Here is a 25273-nt window from a genome sequence, read left to right as displayed (position 1 = left end):
GATCTTGCGACAAACCAATGGCATTGTCTAGGATACTGTGGTTTTAGTTTTGGACGTAGTCAGGACAGTGAAAAACTGAATGGGGAAGACGGGCCTCCTGCCCCACCTGCGTCCCAGGGGCCTGCCTGGCGCATGGCCTGACCTGCCTGTGAATGCAGGGGCGTTGCTGTGGGACTCCCACTCAGACGTCCCCTCACGTCTCTGGGGGAAGCCTCCAGAAGCTGGGGCGTGACGCGGGTGCACGCCCCGTCCCCACGCCCCATCCCCACGCCCGCTTCACCACAGCATCTGGTCTCGGCAAGTGCCTGATGCCCAGGCCATGGGCTCATTGCTGTGGCATGGCCTGTGACTGTCCCTGACCCACGGCTCTCGCCACACAGGAACCCCTTCCCACGCCCTGACCCGGCTCAGCCCCCGGGAGAGGCCCTGACGGCCCCTCCGGGATGGAGCCACCACAGCTGATCCACCGATGAGCAGAGACGCACACGTGGCCAGCTGATCCCCCTCATGTTCCTCGGGCCTACGGGCAGCTTCCTTCTGTTTCCAGAACTCCCTGGAACAATCCTGCCTCTGGGCCCAGTGGGCCTGCCTCCGTCCACTTAAAACTGCCGGCCCCATCCCCAAGTGGGCATTGTGATTGGGACTGACTGAGTAGTAATAAATGAGCTCAGAACGAGCTGGCTTTGGGAACACATGTCGCTGTGTCGGCTGCATCTGCACCAGGTCTGCGTATGCATGTGCATCTTGTACGGCCATCTCAGAGTCTAAACGCCTCCTTGTAAAAATTTGTTTTTAGGTTAATTCCAAAGTACCATATGGTCTTAGCTGTGAATTAGCTTATTCTCTGCTGTGCTTTCCCGCTGCTTGCTGCTGGGAGAGAGGAGCCACTCCTGCGGCAGCCCCCTGGGCTGCTGAGGACTCTGGCCCCCGGCCCTCTGCTCTGTGGCCTCAAGACCTGTGTCCTGCCGTGACCATCAGGCTTCGCAGAACATACTTCTGCCCTGAGCTAACGGTTCCCGGCCTCGCCCTGTCCCATTGGGGGTCCCCCATGCTTTCACCAGAAACAGTGGCCGAGGGCCCTCGCCCCTCAGGAAATCACTGCTTCACTTGATTAAAGACCCAAAGCAGCAAAGATGCTAAAACAACACAGTTTCTACTTCTAACAGCATCACCCATGTAGAGAGCACAGAACACAAACTACCCTAGAAACTCCTCTGCAGGACAAAGTGGCGAGCCGGCCGTCCACCCCTGCTCCACACGTGCAGGGCGCCTGGCTCAGCTGTGACCGTGAGGGAGCGACACCACCCGGCCGGGACTGCTCGCCTCGCACGCACGACCTCGCCTGGGTGCCTGGGGGACACGCCGAGGCTGGTGGCAGGCTCTCTCCGGAACACGCTGCCTATGAGCCGGGGATCGGGGGTCCACATGGATCAACCCCAGTTTCCAGAGGACAATGTGCTGAGTTGCGGGACGAGAACAAGAAGCCCCCTTGTTGGGGGCAGAGGTCAGGCGTGAGGGCGGCTGCGAGCGGGCAGCAGGTGTGGTGAGGGCTCTCTGCCAGGAGACAGCGAGTCGTCCGAGGCTTAAAAGCACCACACTGAGACGCGGTCCGGAAACGGGATGAACGCCATGTGCCCAGACACCACCCTTGACGCCCAGTTACGCCCCTGATGCTGCCAAGAGGACCGGAAACCCCTTTGCAGGCCCCAGCTGGTCTTGGGGTCCCATCTAGGGCTGCACACGGCACCCACAGACCACGAGGATGTACACCGGGGCCAAAGTTCAGTGTTTATACCTCGGGCCTGGGTTTGTGCCAGGACACAGAATCTGTCAGGGAGGCAACACGGAGCTCCCGCCCTGTCCACGCTGGGATCCGACAGGTGGTCACGACTCACACGGTGGTGCTGGGGTGAGTCCCAGAGAAGAGCAAGCTTCCGGGTTTGCCCCCGAGGGCAGTCCTGGGAGCCCCGCGGGGCCCTGGCCCATCGTGCTTGCGCAGGAGCCGGCTGCCACAGTCCAGCGTGAACACAGGTGACTCAAAAGGAGAAAGAAGCTGATCCCCAGAGGTGTCCTGCTGGTGGGGGCACTGCCCCTCCCCCACAGCCCCAGGGCCATGCCCCGTGGCCCCTGATCCTGGAGAAGGGGGCACACCAGAACGGAGCTGGTGCAGACAGGCCCAGGGAGGGAGGAGGCCAGGCGGCACCCTGTCCTTCCTCTGGCAGCTGAGCACAGGGCACGGGGCCCGATGCTGCCAGTCTGCGGCCTGCACGCCTCCAGAGCGGACGGTGGTTAAGTCCACGCCTGCCGTGCACGCACACTTATCTGGAAGCAAACTCTGGCAGCGGCGGGGGGAGGGGAGACAGGACAAGCGCCCAGCTGTGCCCCCACCATGAGGGAGAGCCGCCGTGACCGCTGGTGATGGCGCTAACAATCGCCCACCTGTCCTCAAGCACGCGGCCCTCCCTGCCCTTCGAGCTTCTTCCCTCAGGATGTGGGCAGCGGCCCCTTTGCCATGGCCGGCGACCGGCCCTGTGGACCAGGCTCAGGACTCCATCTGAGCCACAGGGCAGGCGGGCGGAGTCTCCACGGCCCCAAGTCCGACAACATGGCCAGGAAGGCCCAAAGCCCGGCCGTGTTCGCCAGCCTGAATCTACAGGGCCGGCCGCAGGCGGGGACCCCGGGCACAGGCGGAAACGGAAACCACAGCCAGACCGGCACATTCTGCACCCGCTCTCCCAAGTGGAGGGCGGCGTGGTGGGGGTGCTGCCTGGCGCCTCAGGGGGGCTGTGGGGACGGGAGCCCCTCCTCGGAGCCCTGCCTGGGGAACAGCGCCCACGTGAGGGGCTGCGGACAGGGCACAGCGGTGCGGACAACGCGCCCGGCGCGGCGAGTGCAACTCGCGACCCTGGCGTCCTCAAATACTCGGTTTCAAAAATACCGGCCATTACTGGTATTTCCGGAAAAGACAGGAAAAGAAAAAAAGGACAATCGAGGAAAACGAGCAGGAACCATGGCAACACTGAGCTATCTGGTGGAGGAATTCGCAGCAAAGACTGCCCAGGAGAGAGTCCCGGGGCCGGCGGCACAGAGCGACCTGGCCGCTGCGCACGGCCCTTTGCCCCGTGGCTGGCTTTCCCGAGCAGCTCACCTCCGGCCGTGCTCAGCCTCCGGTGCCCACCCCGCACACCTGCCTGGGCCACGTCCAACCAGGGCCCCGCGACCAGCGGGACAGACAGATGTCCTGGCTCCTTCCCAACCAGCAGGCCTGGCAGACGGCAGACCACGTACCTTCTCGTCCTAACTTCACAACTGGACACATTATTACAGATGGGAATCTAGAGAGGGTTGAAGTTTAGATAATGGCCCAGAAAGAAGCTTGAAAAAGCCTCTTTATCCTTAAAATTAAATGCATCCATTAAGACAGCCCGCCTCCTCCCACGAGCTTCCTGCATTCACCTCTGTTATCACACACTCTTTTGAGCTTTTCAAAAGCTACGACTTCGTCTTACTCTGTAATCAATTCGCTCAGTAAAAACGTGTCTTTCCCAACGTGAAGAGTTTGTCTGCCTTTGAAAGGTGTGACTGTGATTCTTCCCATTCCACTTCCCCTGAATGAGTAAATTACTTTGAAAGTGTGGGGGAGTAGATCCAGGCCTTTCACGTTTTCCGATTCTCTCCATCAACTTTACATAAAGCATCACATGCCTGGGGCAGGGCCCACGTCCCCACGCACGGCCCCCACGGCCCCTGCTAGACTTCCTGCCGCTGCCTGGGAAGTCACAGGTCGTGACCCCAGCGCCGCCAAACAGGCACATGAACGCGAGCGCGCGGCACTCACGCCCTGTGCGTGGCCCCAGGCACACTGATTCCAGACTTGCTCACAGAGCGCAGTTCGTGGCCACCGCCGTGGGGCGTTCCCCTTCAGCAGCGAGTACCCATCCCGCCATCGGAGCGCATTCTGGCTCCTCCCACCTTCTGGCTGGTCTTGGAGTGTGGGGTGTGGAGCCCCCGGGGTCCCTGACACCCTTCCAGGTGGGTCTGGAAGGTTCACTCATCACCTCCCTAACGCACCGTCTGCCGGAAGCAGCGGCCTGGGACGTGGGTGACGGTGGCGGGAGTCACACAGACTCAGAGCGCCCACACAAAGGAACCAATGGTTCCTTGACTGACTCTCCAGACTGGGAGGCATGCTGTTTCGAGACGCGGCGCAGAAGATGGACACACATGGTGTGCTCTGCCCTGTGGCCGTTTCGGCTCATTTTCGTGGAGTATCTTTGTTTTGCTAGAAAGGCAGAGACTATTGTCGCTCAGAAATGGGCATCAGACAGGAGTTTTCTCAAGAAGCAATGAAATGAGCCATTTTTCCCCGCCAGGAAAATATCCAACGGTATTTGTTGTCAATAATGGCCCAAAATACCAGCTTTCAAGGAAAACCCAGAGCTTTGGAAGATGTGTACGGGCCCAGGTGCCTGACGGTGACCCACGGGAGGGACGCGCCGTCCGACGCCCGCCAACATCTGGGAAACGTGTACAGTCTGGCAGCCCGGGCGTCCCGAAGGCCCGGCCGGTGATGTTGCCAGGTGTGTGTGTGGGCGAGAGACCCCTTCCCGCGGCCAAGAACTAGTGGGTCACAGGTACGGTTTCAGACCCACGCCGCGGCCCGTCATCGGCTCAGGGACACACCAGCTGGCATCGCGGACCTTCACGTGGCGGGGTGCAGTCCCCGGCGTGCTGGCGGGGGCAGCGCCACGTGGAGCGCAGGCGCGGGCCCTCGGGCCTGCTCCCACTCCAGCCTGGCCTGCGGCACACTCCACCTCTCACCGTCACCCACGACCGGTCACCCTAATGAAGGTGCTATCACGCTGAGCCCTCGGTGGAGAAGAACAGAGCTGAAGGCTCCGTAAATGCCTGAAATATTAGCACCTTTTCTAGCAAAATGACAGTAGTAAGTTCTAGTCCATGAGGAGTGAGACTCTGTTAGCTGGTAGAGAACAGCGACAAATGTGTCTGCAAAGATCCGCTCTCTCCTTACAAGGCCCGTCCGCTGACGAAACGTCCGTGCGGCTCACGGGTGAGCAACTGTGCTGACACTCTGAGTGACACCGGCCGCCGCGGGGCAGCTCCGGCCACGGCGGGACAGCTCTGGCCGCCGCGGGCCGCCCCAGGGCAACATCTTGCTCTGCGCGGTGCTGGGAAGGAGCCTTCAGGGAGGGAACGGAACCATGCCGTTGGTGTGCAAGGCCCTCAGCACATGGCTAAGGGCAGAAAGGCTCTGAAAACCATGAGCAGCAGCTACAGGAACGGATGCTCCGGGTCTCTGCGCGCCCTGCGTTCCCACACTGCCCCCCGGGACAGGCAGACGCCCTCGGATGGCGTGCCCCGCGTTCCCGGGTTCTGAGGCCTCGCTGAGACCAGACACAAGACAGCCTGAGGCAGCCATGGCCCCACAGGCCCAGTCCTCACAGCCTTCCAGAAAGTACTGGGAGCCTGGCAGCGTGCAGGGAGCACAAGTCTGTCCTGACAAACCCCCAGGAGCCGCAGCAGCCGTGGGGAACACACAGGGCACGCTTTGTCGAGACCTTCTTGGCCAACGCAGGGCAGCCTGCGAAGTGAAGAGCCATTCTCACAAAATGGAAATGTGTAGGGTGAGGTCTCCTGGGCTGTTCACACGCCCAAGCCACACACATACACCCATGCACACGCCAAGGCAACACATATACAAGAGCATGCCCACACACACGTGCATGAACGCACACTCCCTACTCACGTGCATGCACACATGCACAAACTGCACGCACATCTTGCACGTGAACACACTCCCACGTAGTCATGCACATGCAAACACCTACGTGCACACACGCGCACACCACCCATAGCTCCCACCTACATGATCCAGGCACACCCACGTATACAGCCCTATACCCAGATGTGTGCGGGTACAGCCATGCACGTGTACCGACTCTGTCTACACACACCTACACACGCCGTGTACACACGCCCGAATCCATGCAGACACACATCCATGCACGGGTGGACTCTACACACATGTCCCGTGACCCACTCACACACCCTGTACACGCACACCTTGACCTATGCACGTACACACAGACCCACACACATGCACACGATCCTCCATCCTCATCCCTGTGTATGCACGTATGTGTCCACGCACGCACACGCAGATTAGCGTGGGAGCTCATACACCCCTATGCACACACGCGTGCACACACGTGCACACACAGCATACCTGACCACTTACTTTACGGTACCGTCAGAGAATATCTGGCAGGCACCAGAGCCCTGACCATCACTCATCACCTGTCCTTTTCCCTGACTTTGCTGTTGCTTATACTCTTCCCACAGCCTGGAGCAGCTCTCCAAACCCCACATGGCCACCCTGGGCTGTGGACTCTGGTCACAAACATAGTTTCAAAAATACAAGAGAGCCAAAGGAGGGAGACTGGTGTGACCCAGGCAGCGGGGGAGGGGTGGTGACCTGGGGGGGGGGGGAACCTGGGCAGCTCACCAGGATCTCTGACTGCAAACTGGGCTCTGGTGGTTGAGAGCCGTCAGTTTGGTTAGAAAGCTTTCACCTTCCCTCCCGGAAACTACAGTCTCACTTCCTCACTAAAGGGAAAGTATCTGATGACCCAACAGGCAAGGCCTGCCCCTATGAAGCCAGTGTCCCCTCCTGTCACCGCTCCTGTCCCCAACCAGCGCGAGCTCTCTGCTCCTACAGGCTCACGGGGTTCCCCGGGCCGGCGGCCCAGGACAGCACCCTGCAGCGAGTCCTGCCGGCCACATCACGCAGGACATTCTCCCACCACCTGAGCCAAGCAATCCCGTGGAGGTCTGTGCTCAGCAGCTGTGCCCCGCACCCACGGACCTCGCGGAGGGCAGGGTGACCACCCCCGTGTGCACCTCCCACCCCAGGTGTCCTGGTGAATGCGGGAGGAGGTACTCCAATGACCAACACACACAGGCGGCTCTCTCAGGCTCCTCCCATGTGGCACCAAGTCATGCCCTTCTCCTGTCTGGGTGTGAAAAGGACCCCAGACGAGCAGGCAGGGTTTCATGGCCGTGGGCTACTGCCACCATCCCAGGGAGCCCCATGCTTTCTTTACCAGGGACCACCAGCCCAGGGACCACCAGCCCAGGACCACCAGCCCAGGATCCCACTACCCTATGTGGGTGTGTGAGGGTTGACTTGTCTTTCCAAACTCTTGACGTGTTCAGGTGTGGGCACGCATGTTTCTCTGCCACCCGGGCTGGTGGTGGGCTTGCTGCTCACCCCCCCACTCCCCGGAGCACTGGGCACTGGCCACCAGGACCCCGGGGCTCTGGCCTCGATCACGTCCTGCTGGCATCTTCCATGTCTGCGCCCAGGTGACTTTCAAGGTGGCAGGTTTGAGAGAAACTTGAGAAGCAGACGCCAGCGCAGGGTCCATGTGTCCAAAGGGTGGTGACCTCTGCCCAAGGTGGCCCCCAGGCCTCCTTCTTCCTCTCCAGCTCAGCAAAGCCCGAAAAAGAGATCCTCGAGTTGTTCAAATAGGGAGTGCCATTCAGGACATCTGGCCTACCCCACCCAGGAAGAGGCAGTCTCACAAATCCTAAGAATCCCTCTGGATGGGGCGCCTGGGTGGCTCGGTTGGTTAAGCAACTGCCTTCGGCTCAGGTCGTGATCCTGGAGTCCCGGGATCGAGTCCCGCATCGGGCTCCCTGCTCGGCGGGGGGTCTGCTTCTCCCTCTGACCCTTCCCCTCTCATGCTCTCTGTCTCCCATTCTCTCTCTCAGATAAATAAATAAAAAATCTTTAAAAAAAAAAAGAATCCCTCTGGATCTCAGGTGTATCTGACGTGTGCCTGATCGCAGGTGACTACCTGTGAAGCAGGGTCGGGGCTCTGAGGGGGACACCCTTGGTCAGTCCCCGGGTGGGAACTGCTGGGTATGCTCCTCTGGTCTTGCTGCGTTCTTGGCTGTTCCAGACCCACAGTCCCTGCCTGTCTGGTCCCCTAAAACTCAGGCTGTGGGCCCCTTGGCCAGACCTGGACCTCGAGGTCAGAGGGGCACCAGCCCATGCCCATGAGCAGCAGAAAGTCCCATGTCCAGTGGACCGTGGGGTCCTCTGCCAGACTTCACACGTGCGACTGCTGAATAGTTGCATGGGGATGAGGGGCCCCTCACAGAGCGCGCATGAAAGCCCATCTGGTTTCCGAGCTTGTTCTAGGAGCAGAGTTATTCTGTCGACTGGGTGTGGAGTGCGCCCCGAGACACTCCCATGCCCGTGCTATAGTTTCCTGGAACATGCCCAAGTGATGAGAATTTCCACCCAGGATCTAAAAAAGGAGAGAGGGTGGGGAGGAGTCCCATGATAGGGCCTCCGTGTCCTTAGGGTGCCCCCCCCGGAATGACCGGGGCTGGCTGAGCCGCAGGTCCAGCTGCAGCTTCCAAGGCCACCTCTGCTGGCTCCTCTTTGCCCCGTGCCCTCTAAGACCCTGGGTGCCTGTGTGGGCCGCATCCCCCAGGCTGCTCACGAGGGAATGGGCCGTCATTGCTGCAGATCTCAAGATTCTGTAAACGCCAGAGTAAAGCTCAGCAAAAGCTTCCATGCTTAAGAAAGAGAAAAACGACCCAGAACCCACCCCCAACACACTACAACGCCAAAGATCCTGATGTTCCCAGAAAGACCCAGAACCCAGAGTTCTCTGGGGCCCACAGCGTGCTAATCTGAGAAGACAGTACTTTACATATTTAAAAAAATAATAATAATCTTTTTTTTTTTTTTTTTTTTTTTTAAGAGCAAATAACAACTGCTTCTTGCTCTCAGCTGGCTGTAGTCCTCAGGTCGTGGAAAGGGCAGGAGGCGGAGTGGTGCACGCAGGTGCCTGAGAGGAGAAAAGTTACCTGCTCATCCAGCAAGTGGGTGTTCCTTACCTGGGAGGGAACGAGATGTCCAGTTCATACAGTCTGTCCTTAAAAACAGACAGCTCTTTGTCAAATTCTAAGAGCTAAAGAAAAGAAACAGAAGAAAATAAGGTCACTTTGGTTTGCCTCACTGGACAACAGGAAAGTCTCTGGTGGTCTGCGTGCAGCAGGGACCCACGGAACTTCCAGGAAACACGCCTGGCACATCAACTGGTCCATCTGTGGGTAGCCCTGCCAACAGCTGGCCATTCCTATCCCCGGGGAGATCCATGGGCACCAAGCACGCCCTTCTGCCTGGGAGGCCATGCTGGGACTCCAGCCCCACTGCCCATGGTTGACTGGCCACGCAGGGCCACCTTCCTCTGCCGAAACCACGAAGGGCAGCGGACCCAGCAATGCCCTCACACCAAGGCAATGATCTACGGAATGGACGTGGCTCTCATTTTTGCCCACCGAAGTCAGAAAGCGAGCAGGCAGTATGGGATTCCGGCAGTAAGCTTGGGAGTGAAGCACTGGTCTCTACACGTGGAGGAGACAGAGCAGCCTGCCCTTAGAACTCTTCAGAACCAAACCCCAAAGGGCACGGTGCCCCCAGGAGGGAAGGGTGCCAGCAGCAACGTCCAGCCACCCTGGCTGAGCTGAGCCTCCACTAGGCACGGCCTCGGACGTGCGCGCGGATCACGTCCTCCCACGACCCCAGCACCTGGCTCCTGTCCTGGCCATCTTGTTCATCCCTCATGAAGCGTGGCCTCAGCAGCTCGGTGTACACGGGGATGACCTGTGTGCCAGGCTGCTGCCCGAGCCACCTGCACACAGCACACCCCCCACCGAGCCCTGGTGCTCTCCTGGTGAAGGTCAGGGGGAAAACAGCACGAATGTGCACCAGAAGGAACGGTCTGTGGGTTGGGAGGGTAAACCGATTCTCTTGCATTCACGTGTTCCTGCAGAATCCTGGACACTCAGAGACACGAATCACAGAGAGCCTTAGACCCCGCCTGGTGAGGCTCAGATGCCAGGGGTTGGGGGCCTGGACCCCACAGCTGCCACCTGTGAGCTCACATCTGCTGGGCGTGAGCCTGCCCAGGGCTGCCCTGATGGGCACGGGACTGGGGGGCCCGGGGGCGGGGTGCAGGGTGGGCAGGGGAGACATGGGGTGGAGGGCCCGCAGGGAGAGGGGAGGCCCGGGGGAGCACACAGGGGCTTGGCTTTCATGGCACCAAATGGCCTTGTTGCCCCTGCATCGAGGGAAGACTCCAGCTCCTCTAGAGTCCAGGGAGGGCTCTAGGCCAAACAGCTTCTGGTAAGTCCCTGAGTCAGGCCTTCAGTTGGGGCTGGGGATGGAGAGAAAGTCTCTAGGGAGAGATGCACCCTGGAGTGTGTGTGTGGGGCCTGGACAGGTCTCGCAGCTACGTGCATGTTTACACGTGTGTTTGTCCTTGCGTTTACGTGCACACACATGCCTACAGCGTGTTTCTTATCTAAATCACCCTGGAGCTTGAACTCTCAGCCTTCCCAGATGGGACACAAGGCCCCGATTCCGGCAGGTGGATGTGGGGGGCGGGGGGCTGCGGGCTTCATGCAGGCGCTGTGTGGTTTTGACCAACGACGGCTAAGAAGAGGAATCGGCGGGCCCTAGGTCAGGGGCCAGGGTTTCCAGAAAGGACCCGTGCGGAGCATCTAGAGCAGTGTGGCCACGGCTGAACGACGGTTTAACGGAAACGTCCAGGGCCGTGTCCTTCAGCAGGATCATGTGCTTCTGGCCGCAGAGCCGGGCTCCACTCACCCAAAGTCAGCGAATCTTCCCATCTCTCCCAAATTCAGCTCGGAGGCTTAGACAAACGCGGCATCGCGGAGACCGAGACCGTGGACCGGCGGCGTCCCGCGGAGCCTGCACGCGCACATTCCCGCTCCTTCCGCACGCCGCCGCCCGGGGCAGTCCCTCCTGCTCTCTGCCGGAGGCCGCTGTGTCCACCCATGTGAGAGGTCCCGGGGTCGCCCTGGCGCCGGCCGCATGCAGACTCGGCGCCGGCAGCGTGTCCTCGTGGCTCTTCCCTCGGGTCACTGTGTTGCCGCCTGCCACCAGCATCCCGCTGCTGCTCTATGTCGCGTCTTCTCTTTCCGTCCGGGGTCCCGCTGTTCCGCGTGGACACATCCTGCTCCTGAGAATTCGTCTCCTGTGGTTCCAGCACCAGCTTGCCAAACGTGGCCTCTCAGGGCATGGCGCGGCACGTCGCCCCCACCCCCGGCGGCCTGCTCGGGGTGCCGCACCCCTACACGCTGCTGCCTCGGCGGTCCCACCACTAATTTACCTGCCTGGACTTGACTTCCGCACCAATACTTGTACAAGTTTTGTGTGTTTTTAATCTGCCCGTTTCTTTCAGGGCGTGTTGTTTATTTGTTTCTGATTCTTTCATATTTTTAATCTTTCTAAACATTCTTATTTTACAATTTCTATCAATTATTCTGGTGTTCATCCGATCTTCTCAAGGGCGCACCCTCCGTATGTCGGGCTTTGGACTATAAGCTCGCCTCCCGTGGACCTTCATCTGGGGGACAGTAAACGTGGTGCCTGCCCTCCATCTGATCGCCCCCCGGATATGAGAAATGCAGGCGAGGGGCCAGGCGCTCAGGTACAAATACTCCGATTGTAATCCCGAAAGCTGCGACGTGCTAGGACTTAATTCTCTTCCTTACACTTTGAAGGAAACCTGGGAATAACCTAGGCCCCAACCTCACGGCAGCTGCAGCGTGCCTCCTGGAGCCTCAGCCAGAGAGGACGCTCCCTGCCCCTCGGGCACCCCTCCTGCGGGTGGACGGCCGCGGTCTCTCTGTGGCTCACTTGCACCTGACCCTCCTCTGTCCCCAACAGCCTGTGAGTCCCATGGGGGCATCTGTGTCCATTCTGCACCCAGAACGGGGCCTGGTTCTGAGGAGCACCCACTTAGTAGCCCCAGGACTTTGACAGAAATCCAAACATGGTTTCCAAAGGTCCCTCAGGAAATGAGACGCTGCCTGTGCCCGGATTCCTCCTGTGAAAGGGGTTCTTTTCTCCTCACTGTGGGTGGCTCCCTGATGCCGCCCACACCCCCACACTCCCTAAAGGAGACACCACTGCCTCCCGGCTGTGGGCCAAACCCTCAGCTGCTTCTCAAACTCTGCAAGAGGATGGAGGACCCACTGTCCTTGGTGGCCAGGGTTTGTTCACACGTGTGCACACGTGTGTTCTGTTGTGTTGATACATTTCTGACCACAAGGACGCTGACCACCTTCACTCCACTGTGTATCTGACCCCAAGGGGCAATGGTGGGGGGTTCCCACGTCCCCACGATCAGCCCTGGGGCACTGAGAGGGACTGGAGGGGGACGTGACGGCACAGCGATGCTGACTCTGCGTGTGTGTGCGCCCGCGCACACCCGCGTGGGGGTGCCTGGGTGCACATGAGCACATGCATGTGAGCACGTGGCTTTCACTGGTCACCTACTGAACATTCCTCTGTTTTGTGCAGCCTCAGAAAGGGACCCTGTTAGCCTTCCTGGGCCCCGCACCGCCTCGGTGGCCAGAACCTGCCCGGAGGGCATCCACATGGGTGGCATCCACGTGATGTGGTTTTGGAATATAGGTGAGGTCTGGTGGGGTCCTGAGCCACTCTTCACAGATGCCATGGCCCGGGGTCTGCAGGTACCCACACTATGGCACCCACACATGTTCCAGCAAGTGCGGCCTCGCAGGAAGGAAGGAAGGAGCCGCCGGCGTGGCTCAGAGCAGGAGGGACCGAGGACAGCCTGTCAGACCAGCCACCCTGGTCCCAGACAGCAGCTGCGCCTGGGGAGGGAGCCACTTGGACCCCACCACGTTTCACCACGTTTCTCCTTGCTGAGCATGTAAAGGAAAATTAAAGCAAATAAATATCTGGTTTGGAATGGGTTTGAATCTTCCAGTTGCTAAAACAGTAACAGAGCCACTTTGGGGAGGACCCAGACGTCCAGGGTAGGGTCTCTGTCCGCAAGGGCCCCCCTCCCGAGCTTGTCCTGCTGTGCGCCCACACCCCAGCCCGCATTCACACGGCCCCAAGCCCCTGTCCGGGAACGGACGCTTCTCAGGTGGCACCGCCTGGAAACACATCCACACACCCCCCAAGCTGGCCCATCCGGTTGCAGGCCGGGCGGCCAGCGTGCTGGACGCCACCCCCCCCATTCCTCCCCCCCCCGCCACGGTGGGACCAGGAAGGGACAGCGCCCTGGGCTCCATGAGAACTGGGGGGGGGGGGGGGGGAGTGTGGCCCCTGGGGCCAACTCCAGCTGTGAGAGAGGTTCCTGATTAGAAATTATGTTGCATTTCTGTTGAATTGATAATTTGTTTCTCTTTGAGATTTTTCAGAAACATGATAACCAATTTCACATGTATCTTAAACATTCTTCTTGATTACAAAGTGAAAAACAGCGCGGGCATGTGTAGACAATGATAAAGCAGCCTGGCTGATCATACGTATCTGTCAGAAGCCGTCCCAGCCACACAAATTCCACTGTTACTGCAGAGACACCAGGCTGATAAAGAAAAAAGAGCCCGGAAAATCAATGCACCTTGAGCTGGAGCAGTTGCTAAACACACAGAAAACATCTCTATCCAACAGGCCGAGTGCTGTGAAGATTCCCAAGCCCTGCCCTGGGACAGCCAAGGAAAATTTAATCTCTCCAAATCCTCACCAGGGCACTCCATCCTGCCGCCCTGACAGCCACACTTATAATTAATTATACAATTTCGATGGGAATATCGACTAAACAAAGCTATAAATCATAGAAAAAGTCAATAGGCATGGACACATTCAATCATGTCCCAGCCAATGATTACTACTCTTAAAATACAATAATTATTTCCAGAAGCCAGCTTGAATTAAATTTCTGTCAGACGGGTACAAGACTGGTGCTTGATGAAGGGCGCGATGGATTTTGGGGCTGTGTCCAGCACAGGCACATCCATCCTGTGGATGGGTTGTTTGTTCCAGTGGCCGTGGGGCCGTGTGCCTCCCCACTGGGGTGCGATGGCTCATCAGACCATTTATCTTGTCCCCGTGGCTGGTCTGGACGACCCCACTTCCTGTGTGTGATGGACGTGGAGGCGGCCCGGGGCACGGAGCGCGCACACTGGTGTGACCCTGCGGGGCATTTCTGAAGGCATCGAGCGCCCGGGACCCTCAGCAGCAGCAGGATGGTCTGGAGAAGCCCCGGCAGACCCCTGGGGAAGGTGCCAGGCCGGGCGCGACTCTCTCCACGTGAGATTCCGGACACACACGACAAAGGGGCACGTGGGTCTTTCCAAAACAGCCACGTGGAAATCTACTCTGTAACTCTGAACTGCATTTTTTCATCTCTGCCTAAAATACATTCGCCTGAATATTCAAACTTTCCTCCATCTTAAAAAATTTCATATGCTAGATAAACACAGACATAAAAACTGCGATGTCCAATGGCGACAACACTTGTTATTTCTAATGGTAGCAACACATGCTTCGTCCAGATGCTAACAGAGAAAGACAGTGACCATGGGTCTGTGTGCGCTGGCTCCCCGTTTCCAGAACGCACAACTTCTCCCTGGCTGCCCTATGCCGCCCTGGCTCAGACCCCACAGCATACCCTGCTCACCCATGTCCTGCTTCTTCCAGAACATTCCAGGCCCTGGCTGCCCCAGTGCCACTCCCGTGTCCACTGTTTGCCCGCTTTGTTACCGCCCTGGAGGCCTCACTGTCCCCCCGCATCGGGGGCTGCCTCTGTACCAGGGGCCCAGAGAGCCCACCCTGCCTCCAAGCTCAGAAAGTCACGCAGCTGCCCAGAGAGTCTCCCGGGTACTTCCCCTGCAGCCGGTGCCCCCCAGCAGTCCTGTCCCCAAACCTGCCTCTCGAGCTCGCCTGTGCCCTGAGTGCTGAGGCCCTGAAATCACCGGGTTGCTGCACTCTTTGGCATGGACGGCAGGTAGGACAGGTCCTCACCCTGGTGCCTCCCGCCTAGGGAAGTGGACTGGGCTGTTAGCGTCTGTGTGCTGAGCTGGGCACTGCAGGGGACATAGGAGGAGAGTCAACCTCGCCAGGGCCTGAGGCCCCCTGAGGAAGTGAGATATGAACTGGCCAGGGCCAAAGGGCACAGTGTCCACTGGGACAGGCTGGTGGGAAGGGCAGGTAAGGAAGATCAGAGTATTTGCTGGGGCAAAAGTAAACCCAGTGCCTGAATGGGGTGGGGGTGGAGGGGACCGAGAGAGCCAAGCAGTGAGTGAGGCCCCAGAGACCAGAGCAGGCTCCTGGCCCACGTGAGTGAGCAGGCTCCAGGCTCACCTGAGGTCCATGGGAAGCGGCTGAGGGCTTGGAGCTGAGGCCTGACCCTCTGCGCACAAGCCCCAGGCTGGGCCCCAGGCTCGGGGTACGCTGATGGGGCTCTTGCGGCAAGTAAGAGGCGGTGGCCCCGAGGTAGTGGACACAGACCTGGTGGGGGGACATGGGCCATGGAGGGAGACGTGGGTGTAGGGATGGAGGCGGGAGTGCGGCTCCTGGCCAGCAGTGTGAAGGAGGGACACAGGACCGACGGTCTGCTGCCCGTTGGGACCATGCTGTCTCCCAGCACTGACACCTGCCAGCGTTCATCTGCACACAGACCGGAGGGCTCCTCCCACACACGGATAGGAAACTGAGGCACAGGTGTAGAGTACTCAGCACGGCCGGGGCCTGAGGGCAGGGGTGACAAGACCAAGCTGGGGCTCCCAGATGCAGAGAGGTGAGCACAGGGATGGCGGGGTGGGCATGAAGTCCAGGCTTTGGAATAAAGTGTCCTCGAGGCGGGTGACAATGGTTTTGGTGGCGCGGAGGCCAGACTGCAGGGCGTGGGGGGACTGGGAGATGAAAAGGGGGACAGCTATGCACAGAGCCCCCCCAGAGCGGGGGTGGGCGGCAGGGAGAGCAGACAGGCTGGAGGGCAGGCAGGCGGGCAGCAGGTGTGCTCAGGTGTCCCCACCTGCCGGGGCACCCGCCCTTAGGGAAGCCTCACACTTCCGGCATGCGCCACGCAGGACCTGCCTCTGCACACTGCACCCCGGGGGCCGTGGGGTCAGGAGCCGCCCCTCGTAGACTGGGACTGGCCACAGTGAGGCTACCACACACGAACTGCTCATCCACCATTACTCTGTTACTGCCCAGCTGGACACCCCAGGAACACACTAAAGCAGGCCCGAATCCCGTGGCGGGTCTGGCTGCCCCTGCTGCGTCTCTGGATTCTCGACGGCGGGCAGTGGTTTCAAGGCAGAGGAGTGGCTCCCGCAGGACCAGGTCTCGACCAACACACACTGCACTCTGCACACACACACGCGTGCACACACGCAGCCACGGGGAGGCCTGGTCAGACGTGCACACGGAGCCCAGGCCTGTGCCGGCCGCCCTGAGCACCTAGGGCATGAGCATCCCACCTCCCACACGGAGGGTCTCCAGACCTGGGGCGGGGACTGTCCCAGCTGCAGGTGCACAGTCCCGGGGGCCCAGGACCCCAGGGGCATCTGGAGGCAGTGCTCACCGCGGTGCCGTTGTTGTCCCGGAAAACCTCCTGGTTGAAATAGTCGAAGAGTTTCTTTTCCAGCTGAAGCATAACCTGCAGGGTGGAAGCGGACATCAGGGCAGGCGGAGCGGGACCACGCCTCGAGCAGCCCCTGCGCTCCCCAACTCCAAATGGCCATGGTGGCCTGCTGTGGTCGCGGCCCTCAGCTCAGGTGCGCTTACCTTCCGGTCATTGTCCGACTCGCGAAATATCAGCTTCACGACTTCATTGGTGTCGGCGGCGCGGACGGTCTGCATCGTGGCCTTTGTGCAGAGAGTCTGGGAAAGACACAGAAGGGCCTCAGTCCCACGAGAGGGGCCCACAGCCCATCTCCTCAACGCGATCAGCACACTTCCTGGCCTCTCTCCCTGACCCCGTCCTTTCCAGCCCCTCCACATAAAGGGACCGCGGACCCGCCCGCACAGCAGCAGGAGTGTGACGGGCACCCCATCCAAGGGCAGGCCTGTCGGCAAGTGCCGCACACCTGGAGCGGGCCCTGGCCTCCCTGCCCACCTCTGCTCCTGGGAGCTGCCCCACAGCTGGCTCGGCTCGGACCCTGGAAGGTCTGCTGGGGCTTCACTGAAGACAGCCCTGTGCAGGGCAGGGGCGGGGAACTCACTGCCGTCTCGTGCTGTCCCCGTGGCAGGCTGGGGACACACACTGCCACGAGACCTGCCCCATGGGCAGCAGGACAGGACGGGGAAGGCAACACCAGGGAGAACAGAGGCCACGCTGGGTTCGGGGGCAGACATTGACCGGCTGAGGGAGGGAACAGCTGAACAGGCGGGGAGAGGGACGAGGGAGCAGGGTCAGCCCCACGGCCGCATGGCACAGCCCAGGTCACGGCGAGCAGGCCACCGTCTGATGGACTACAAACTAAATTAAGTCCAGGTTTGTTGAGAAAATTCTCCCAGTCGGAACTGGGTGTGAGGCGGGAAAGGCTGGGGCGGGTGCCAACGAGTGCTCCCTAACGGAGGACGACACTGGAGACCCAGGGCAGCAAGCCGGCTCCCGGGGCCCCGAGCCATCAGGGCTTCTGAGGACCGCATGTAACAAAAGAAGTACAAGGGACTTGTCCTTTTCAGAAGGAGAGCAGCACAGAGAGAAGGCAGACTGGACGCCGGAAGCGGGGGCCCCCACCCCCTGCCGCTGATGACGCGCTTTCCTTAAGGAAAGGTCACATGGGACCAGGGTCCATGCACACAAAATGTCCAGAAAGGGCACGTGGAGGCTGCCTGGGACTGAGACTGGTGCGTAAGCCAAACCTCAATGGAGCTATTCTTTAAAAATGACTAGATGAGTTTTATTTAAAAAAAAAAAAAAAAAGACCACTGCAAGAAAACAACTAATTTTGACTCATGGGCCCTTGTGAAGTTGTGAGAAGCCCTTCACCCAGGGGAGAGCGGGAGAGCAGGCCCGGGTTGGGTGGGGACCCCTCCTGAGCAGGGACCCACTGGGATGAGCCGCAAGCCCCTCCAGAGCCAGGGGGCAGACCCCTTCCAGGTACGTGGGGGGCGGGCATGCACACCGCCCAGCGTGGGGCAGGGGAGGCAGCGGCTGCCGTCCCCACAGCATCCTCCAGGACGGGCCATTGACATTCAGAGCACAGATGAGTTAAGCAGGTCAAGCCCCCAAAGTGGCTTTTGGACTCATGTGTCACAAATCAGTCTGGCCGCCTTCAAACAGTGCGGATTAGAACAAGCGCAGGAACAATCCGTAGCAGAGCGAGGCCACCCTGCCCACCCCTGCATCCCGAGGAGGTCCAGCTCCATCCAGATGCTAATGCGCTTAAGTGGCTTAAGTGCTTCCTTGAATGGGGGAGGGCTCCACAGGCAGACGGCCATTGTAGCCACCCCAGGACGCGATTCAGGAAATTCTTGGTTCTTCTCCCAAAGGCATCTGCTAGAAACTTGTAAAAAAATTGCTTTATTTAGCCATTTTGGGCGGGCTCCCAAAGTATAAACATCTGATCAGCCCAGGCGCTGGGAGAGAGGCCGGCGCTTTCTCCGCACCCTCCCACGGAGGCACCTCATTCACCAGGTTGTAAAGAAGTGATCAGGCCCCGGCCAGCCTGGCCTCGGCCTCCTCTCTGCTTTCAATCCGCAGTCATGACCAGCCATGCAGAAACCTGCAGGCCGGGGCCTTTCCACTCGCCTACTTACGGAAGGGATTTTTCCTTTGAAAGGAGAAAAAAATAATACCCAAAATGCTATTTTTTAAGAGCTACCTAAGATTTATTTCATTACCAGCAGCCACACGAAGGGGCAGCAGATAGGACAGCCCCGCACTTTGTCTTCTTGGCACTTGGAGTGCTGGTTTTTGTCTTGGAATCTCACGGGACTGCTGTCCCCAAGGCTGTCCACCTGTTGTGTGGATAATGAAATTCTTGGGTTTCTTCTCAGTCCGGGTAAGTTCTGAAGCAGGGCTGCTAGACAGGGCAGCCCCAGGACCCAGGGCCCCAGGGTCAGCCCAGAGGGCTATTTCCAGTGCTTTCTGCGGATCCTGAAGTTTACAGCCAGCCTGACACAAAGACACCAGCGGTCCGAGGCGCCTGCGTGCCCCGCCCATCCAGGAGCTGAGTCTGTCCCAAGCGCTCCCACTCAACTGCCACCATGCTCCCCCATGGTGCAAAACTCGACCGAAGATGCGAGCACCCCTGGACCCTTCCAGCCGGGCCTTCAAGATGCAGTCTTGCAGAATCCACTCTGTACCCTCTGCTGCAGACAGAAAGGCCCTGTGGTCCGAGGCAGCATGGACGGTGAGCAGGTGGAGCTCAGTCCCCACCGCAAGCATGCACTGGTCTGACCGGCACCTACCACGTGCATGACAGAGCTCCAGGCTCCTGGGTTTCCCGGGAATGCCAGCTGGCTGGATCGGACAGGTCAGGAAAGTCCTGAGTTCGAGTCTCCTTTCGGGCCTTACTGAACAAAGTAAACAAACTGGGCTGATTTGGGGGCAGCTAGGTCTGTTAGGAAGTATGTCCCAAAGTTTCATGCGGTATGTTTTAGTCTGTGTTGGTAAGAGGCACATAGACCAAAAATATCTGAACATAAATTTGAAAAATTCCATCAGGAACAGGAACTAGGTAAGGCGGCTTTAAACAGAGGGCTGGAAAGTCTCCTTGTTTAAACTGCTTAGTTTCCAAACTGTACCCGGAAGCCGTAGCTGTTGTGCTGTGTACCCACTCGAGGCGGCAGGACCCACGCCTCCATCTGTGTCCAAAGCGTGGTCTCTGAGCAGGATCCCCGCCGTTTGCTGTGAGCTCAGCCAGCCGAGGCAGACTCTCAGCCGAAGTTTCCAAAGGACCAGCTCAGCTCCGGGCAGGCAGGTGGCCTCTGCACGTGCCAGGACCGGGGGGCTGCGAGCCGGGCAGTGTAGAGCCAGCGGTCGAGGGTGTCGGGGTGAGACCATGGGGACCCCGTAACAGAGGGTTCCCGGAGGAAGAACTGGACAGTGAATGTAGAGCAGACGTGTGGGGGCTCCAGGGACAGGCGCTCAGGGAGCTGGCAAGGGGCTGAGGGGCCCCCAGGTGCAGTGTCTTCAGTGTGGGGACTGTGGTGGGGAGGAGATGGATGGACAGGAGACAGGACACGGGCCGTGCTGGGGAGGCAGCCTCTGGAAGCGGGCCCGGGCCACAGGATGTGGACAGCGGAGGGGATGCGTGCGCCAGCGCAGGTGTGAGTCCAGAGGCCTGGCGGGTCCTTCCCTTCTCGGGGGCACTCCTCTCCATCCTCCTGCTTCCCTCCACCCCAGAAAACGCAGGAAGTTGGTGTATATATTGGAAGCATATTTCGAATTTAAAAATGTCTGCTGAACAGGAATGGGGAGTCCTGCCTCTGTCCGCAAGGCCCGTGTGGGCTGGGAACCTGCATTTGGTTGCACTCTCCCCCAGGGTCAGGAGAAGTCCCCATGGGAGCGGGCAGGGGTCTGGTCCCCCTCAGGCCTGGAAGAAGCCCACCCCCCAGGCCCGCGGACGCACATCACTCTGCATATTTGGATGCACTCAGGGTCATGGCACTGGGAAGGACTGTTCCGGAATGCAGTGAGGGCTGAGTTGGGGCGAGCCTGGGGTCAGCAGGCTCCTCATCGGGGTCCGTGACATCCCATCCGCAGAGCCTGTGCAAGAACCACGGAGGCCACAGTGGCCACAGAAGCAGAGCTAAGCTCCCGGGAACATGGGTGCCGGGAAAGGGCCCTTTCTGCTCCCGTGACTTCCTCTTACTGCCCACGTATCCTGGGTCCTGGCAGTCTGCACAGCCTGTCTCTGTGCTTTGACGCAAAGTCACCTGTTTGTTGGTGGAGCCATGAACCCCCTTCCTGCAACTCTGAGCCCCCCTGTCAGTGACGGCCGGGTCCCCACTGAGGGCCACAGGCACCCAGAAAGTTCTCAGCAGACGGTCTGCATGACTTGACCTTCCAGAAGCATTCTGAGGAGGCCCCGCTCCTCTGGGAACAGGATCAGAAGGTCCTGGAAGAAGGTGCCCTCCCGCCCAGAGCACAAGGGGTAGCCAGGGACGCACATGCAAACTCCATCCCTGCGGCCTCCTGACCTGACCACTGGCCCCAGCAAAGCCTGTCCCAAATCAGCACGAGGGGGAAGGCCGGCACCTCGAGGACGCCAGGCACTCCTTGTCTGGCCTGGAGCGGAGCTTTCCAGAGGGGTGAGCAGGGCCATTGTCTCGGGGTCGCTGTCCCTCCCCCAAGGCTGCACAAAGAGGTGGGGCAAGGTCCAATCCCGACTTTAGTCAGCGATGAAAACCAGTCGGGCCAGATGTCCACAGACTGTTTAACGTGCAGGGAGTGGACGACGGTGCTGGGGCCGAGACGTCCTCAGCAGGGCTGCTCAGGGCTGCGTTAAACAGAACAGAAGCGAGCCCCAGAGCCAGCCTGGGCCCTGCATCCAGACACAGTGCAGGCAGCTTCGAGGAAAACACTGGAGCGAATTCTTAAGAAATTAAGAATTAAAAATTTCTGCAGCCGCAGGAATAGACTTTTCTTTGTTTTCAAACCAAGACCACTGGGGGAGGCACTGGGACCCTGGAGAGCCTCACAAGGCCCCCACGGCCCGGGGCAGCGTCCTGGTCATGTGTTCACCCTCACCTGATCTCTCCCGCCAGGCTGCCTGTGGGCACGGCTCCGGAGCTGTGAGCTAACCCGGGCTATATTCGCGTGCCCCCTACTCCCAGAGAGGGATAACCCCACGGGGAAAAGGTGTTTGATTGCTAAGCAAAGTGTGCTTTTGGCGCGTTCCAGATGTCAACACTTGTGGAGGAAAGGAGGAGAGAGGAGGAAGCTTCTCTTCACTCATCTGCCTGAAACACTCCCTGGCCTACGAGTGTTTCAGGCGACCAAGTGAATGAGGGCCCAGGGAGGACAGAGGAGAAAGGAGGAAGCAGGAGGGACGAGGGCAGAGGAGAAGCCTTGAGCCCTGCCCCTTGTCGCGTGCCCAGGGACTCCAGAGGATGCGCCCCTCCTGACTCTCGGCCTGGCCTCCGTGAACTGGTGGGTGGGCTTGGAGACACATTTCCCCCATCGTTCACGCCTTTCCCAGGAAGCGGAACCCTGCTGCAGGCTTTCATCCCCTGACAGCTCCGCAGAACGACATGCAGGCCCTCTAAGAGCGTGAAATCGGAAACAAAGGCGTGCTCCAGCCTAATTTCAGCCACAGATGCTCACGGGGCTGACTCTGGAAAGGCTGGCAGGAAAAGCCTGCAGAAGAAATGGCCCTTAAAACAAAGTCTCCAACTTTAAATGGAGGTGCCAAGGAAGCAGTGAGCCCAGCAAAGGGCCCGAGGGCATTGGGAGTCTCAGGGATGGAGGAGGACCAGAGCCATCGACACCCAGACTCCCAATGCTTCCCAGGACCAGCCGTGGGACCCTGTGCCACCCTCCCAGGACCTTCCTGACAAACCGCTACAACACAGCGGAAGCGGTACGGTGCTGGGGGGCCCCCAGAGGGAAATGACATGGCCAGCCTGCGGCAGGCTGTTCGGGGAGGCGTCTGGGGCTCAGGGAGGGGCTGCAGACACCTTTGGAAGCAGGGCGGTCGGCACTCTGGCCATAGCAGAGCAGGGGGTGGGGGGCTGGCGCAACTGCGATGAGCCGGCCTCTGTCGTCCAAGAGGAGAGCGGAGCCACCGCGGGGCGCAGGCCGGGGGCCTGGATGAGCCGAGAGACGGGCAGGTGCCCGGCACGGCCGTCTCGGGTGGCCCTGAGCTCTATGTGCTCACGCGGACTTTCCTCCCAGGCAACAGTGGTCTCTGCCCCATTTGAGAGCAGGTCCCAGGCGCAAGCCCAGGTGCCATGCACCTGCTGGGAGCAGCAGCTTCTTGATGGACCAGAGACCCTGACGCAGAGCATGCAGCGAAGCTCCTTTCCCCGGCTCCACCCAGGCCCAGTGGGCGATTCTGCGGCCTCACCACGGGGTCTGTGGTGTCGGAACCACACCAGTTACGGGGTTAGAGCGAGCACCCCATGCACACAACACGTGGACACGCATCCCCATGCACACACAGCACCTGAGACGCACAGAGGGGTGTGACAGCAGGGGAGGGCGGTGGGCCTGGTGGCTGCAAACGGGAGTGTCCGGGTGGTGATCCCCTTCGTTTTTGGGGTCAGGCTGGTCTGCACTGTCACAAAGAACGGTTCAGAACGGGGCCAGAGGGCCTGAGGGCCAAGGAGGGGAGCTTCCACCAGAGAGCATCTCGAGGTCTTGTCCTCTCTCTGGAAAGGTGCTCACTGTCTCCAGCAGGAACTGTCCCCAACGGTCACCCATCCCATTTATGCTGACTTCCCAAAGACCCTTCCCATGAGCTCTGGCTCTTTCCAAGGTTTTCCCACCAAACCCCTGCACTCTCAGGAGAAAAGAGGCCTATTAATAAGTGTTGGGGAACCACCATCTCTGAGGACCCCAAAGTGCTGACACCACAGGCTCGAGGGCCCTGGCCACTGCAGCCGGGGGACATGGGGAGCCGCGAGCGGGTCCTGAGGAGGCGCTGTTACGAGGGTTAGGTCAGCCGCCAAGGCACCTTCCCCCTCTGTTTCAGACTGTGCACTGTTCATCCAGAACAACAACGTGCCATAAAGACCCTTTCATCTCTCCCAGAACGGCTCTGCGGACTCCCTACCAGCCGGGCCACAAGGACGGGTCCTGACAGAGCTCGGGCACACTGGGCAAAGCCCAGCGGTGGTTGTGAGCCCACACAGGACCACGCAGCCGGCATTCTGGAAGGAAGCTGCGTGTGCTCTTCTCAGACCGGTGTCCAGCAGGTGTGTGCATGCCCGCAGCTCAGGCCAGGGACGAGGCCCTGGCCGGGGACACTGGACATGCTCTTGGTTTGGTCTCTTGAGAACACCCGGGCTTCCATGGACACGCCAGGCCTCCGACCTGGGACAACTGGAGGGCAGGGGCACTTCTTCCCACCAGCAGCGTAGGCCACAGATAGAGAGAGCCTGCCCACCAGCTTTGGCACCTGTCTGCAGTTCTAAAATCCCCATGAGCTGCGCTGACACCAAGAGTGGGGTAAATAAAGCATGAACTAGCAGAACACACAGAAAAAAGCATCACAGATTGGTGAGCACAGACCTGACCATGAATTAGCAAATCAAGGTCCCACATGAGGGGACTGGTGAGGGGGAACGTCTTTTTTCTATAATTATGTGGATAATTATTTTGACATCAATCTACCAACTGGAAATACGAGCTAATGTTTGTAAGGCAAACTTTCTGGGAGAAAATACCCTAGGGGCGCGCCTGAGTGGCTCAGTCCTTAAGCGTCTGCCTTCGGCTCAGGTCATGGTCCCAGGGTCCTGGGATCGAGCCCCAACATCGGGTTCCCTGCTCCGCGGGAAGCCTGCTTCTCCCTCTCCCACTCCCCCTGCTTGTGTTCCCTCTCTCGCTGTGTCTCTCTCTGTCAAATAAATAAATAAAAATCTTTAAAAAACATACACACACAAAAACCGTGGTCCTGGGGCGCCTGGGTGGCTCAGTCATTAAGCGTCTGCCTTCGACTCAGGTCATGATCCCAGGCTCCTGGGATCGAGCCCCGCATCGGGCTCCCTGCTCGGCGGGAAGCCTGCTTCTCCCTCTCCCACTCCCCCTGCTTGTGTTCCCTCTCTCGATGTGTCTCCCTGTCAAATAAATAAATAAAATCTTTAAAAAAATAAAATAAAATACCCTAAACACAAAATCCAGAATTGTCATAATTAAGTATAACGTCATAGTTTGCTTTACTTTGATGCCACAAGCCCTATCTCAAAACAGACCAGATAAAGGTTTCTTTTCTTCTGAAACAGTAATTAAATGAATTTAATGATTTAAATGAGTAAATCTGTTGTTTTAAAGCAAGACTCTTAAAAAGCCACACGAATAAGCCAACGCACCACGCACGAGCCCCCCACTCAGCCACTGCGGATACAAGTGGAGCCCGCAGCGAGGAGGCGGCCTGGACGCGCAGCCCCGTCTGCGCCGGCTCCCAGTTCGGAGGAGAAACCCTCTCGACCACCAGCGTCTGCTCGCGGCACGGAGAAGATGGAGCTTCTGCACACCTAACCCACACCACCTGAGGCCACTAAGGGCTGTGACCGCTCCACACCCAACGAGGCTTTCTCCGGGTGCCTCTCGGGACTTGGGATGTGGGCTGGCGCATCCCTTCCCTCTGTCCCGAGGATGCCAGGCTGCCCAGGGCTCCTGGGTTGCTCACACCCACAACTCCCACCACGGCAGGGGCAGAAACACCAACTCGCTGCTGGGGGCTGAGGGGGGCTGCTGGGGGCTGCTGA

The 25273-nt window shown here is 59.4% G+C and overlaps 1 protein-coding gene across 1 annotated transcript in view; it reads right to left on the bottom strand.

The window, feature by feature from the left end:
- The window catches only part of INPP5A (inositol polyphosphate-5-phosphatase A), a 172563-nt gene that overhangs the window by 5116 nt on the left and 142174 nt on the right, over positions 1-25273 (bottom strand). Inside the window, exons 11-13 of the mRNA XM_044916232.1 lie at positions 16676-16771; positions 16473-16547; positions 8935-9008 (exon numbers count right to left, since the gene is read on the bottom strand). Coding sequence (XP_044772167.1) covers positions 8935-9008; positions 16473-16547; positions 16676-16771 — 245 coding nt within the window. The remainder of the gene's footprint in view (positions 1-8934; positions 9009-16472; positions 16548-16675; positions 16772-25273) is intronic.

The sequence above is a fragment of the Neomonachus schauinslandi genome, chromosome 6 (assembly GCF_002201575.2).
Source record: "Neomonachus schauinslandi chromosome 6, ASM220157v2, whole genome shotgun sequence".
NCBI lineage: Eukaryota > Metazoa > Chordata > Mammalia > Carnivora > Phocidae > Neomonachus > Neomonachus schauinslandi.
Note: the sequence above shows the minus strand (reverse complement) of the source record. Positions and strands in the feature narration are given on the sequence as shown.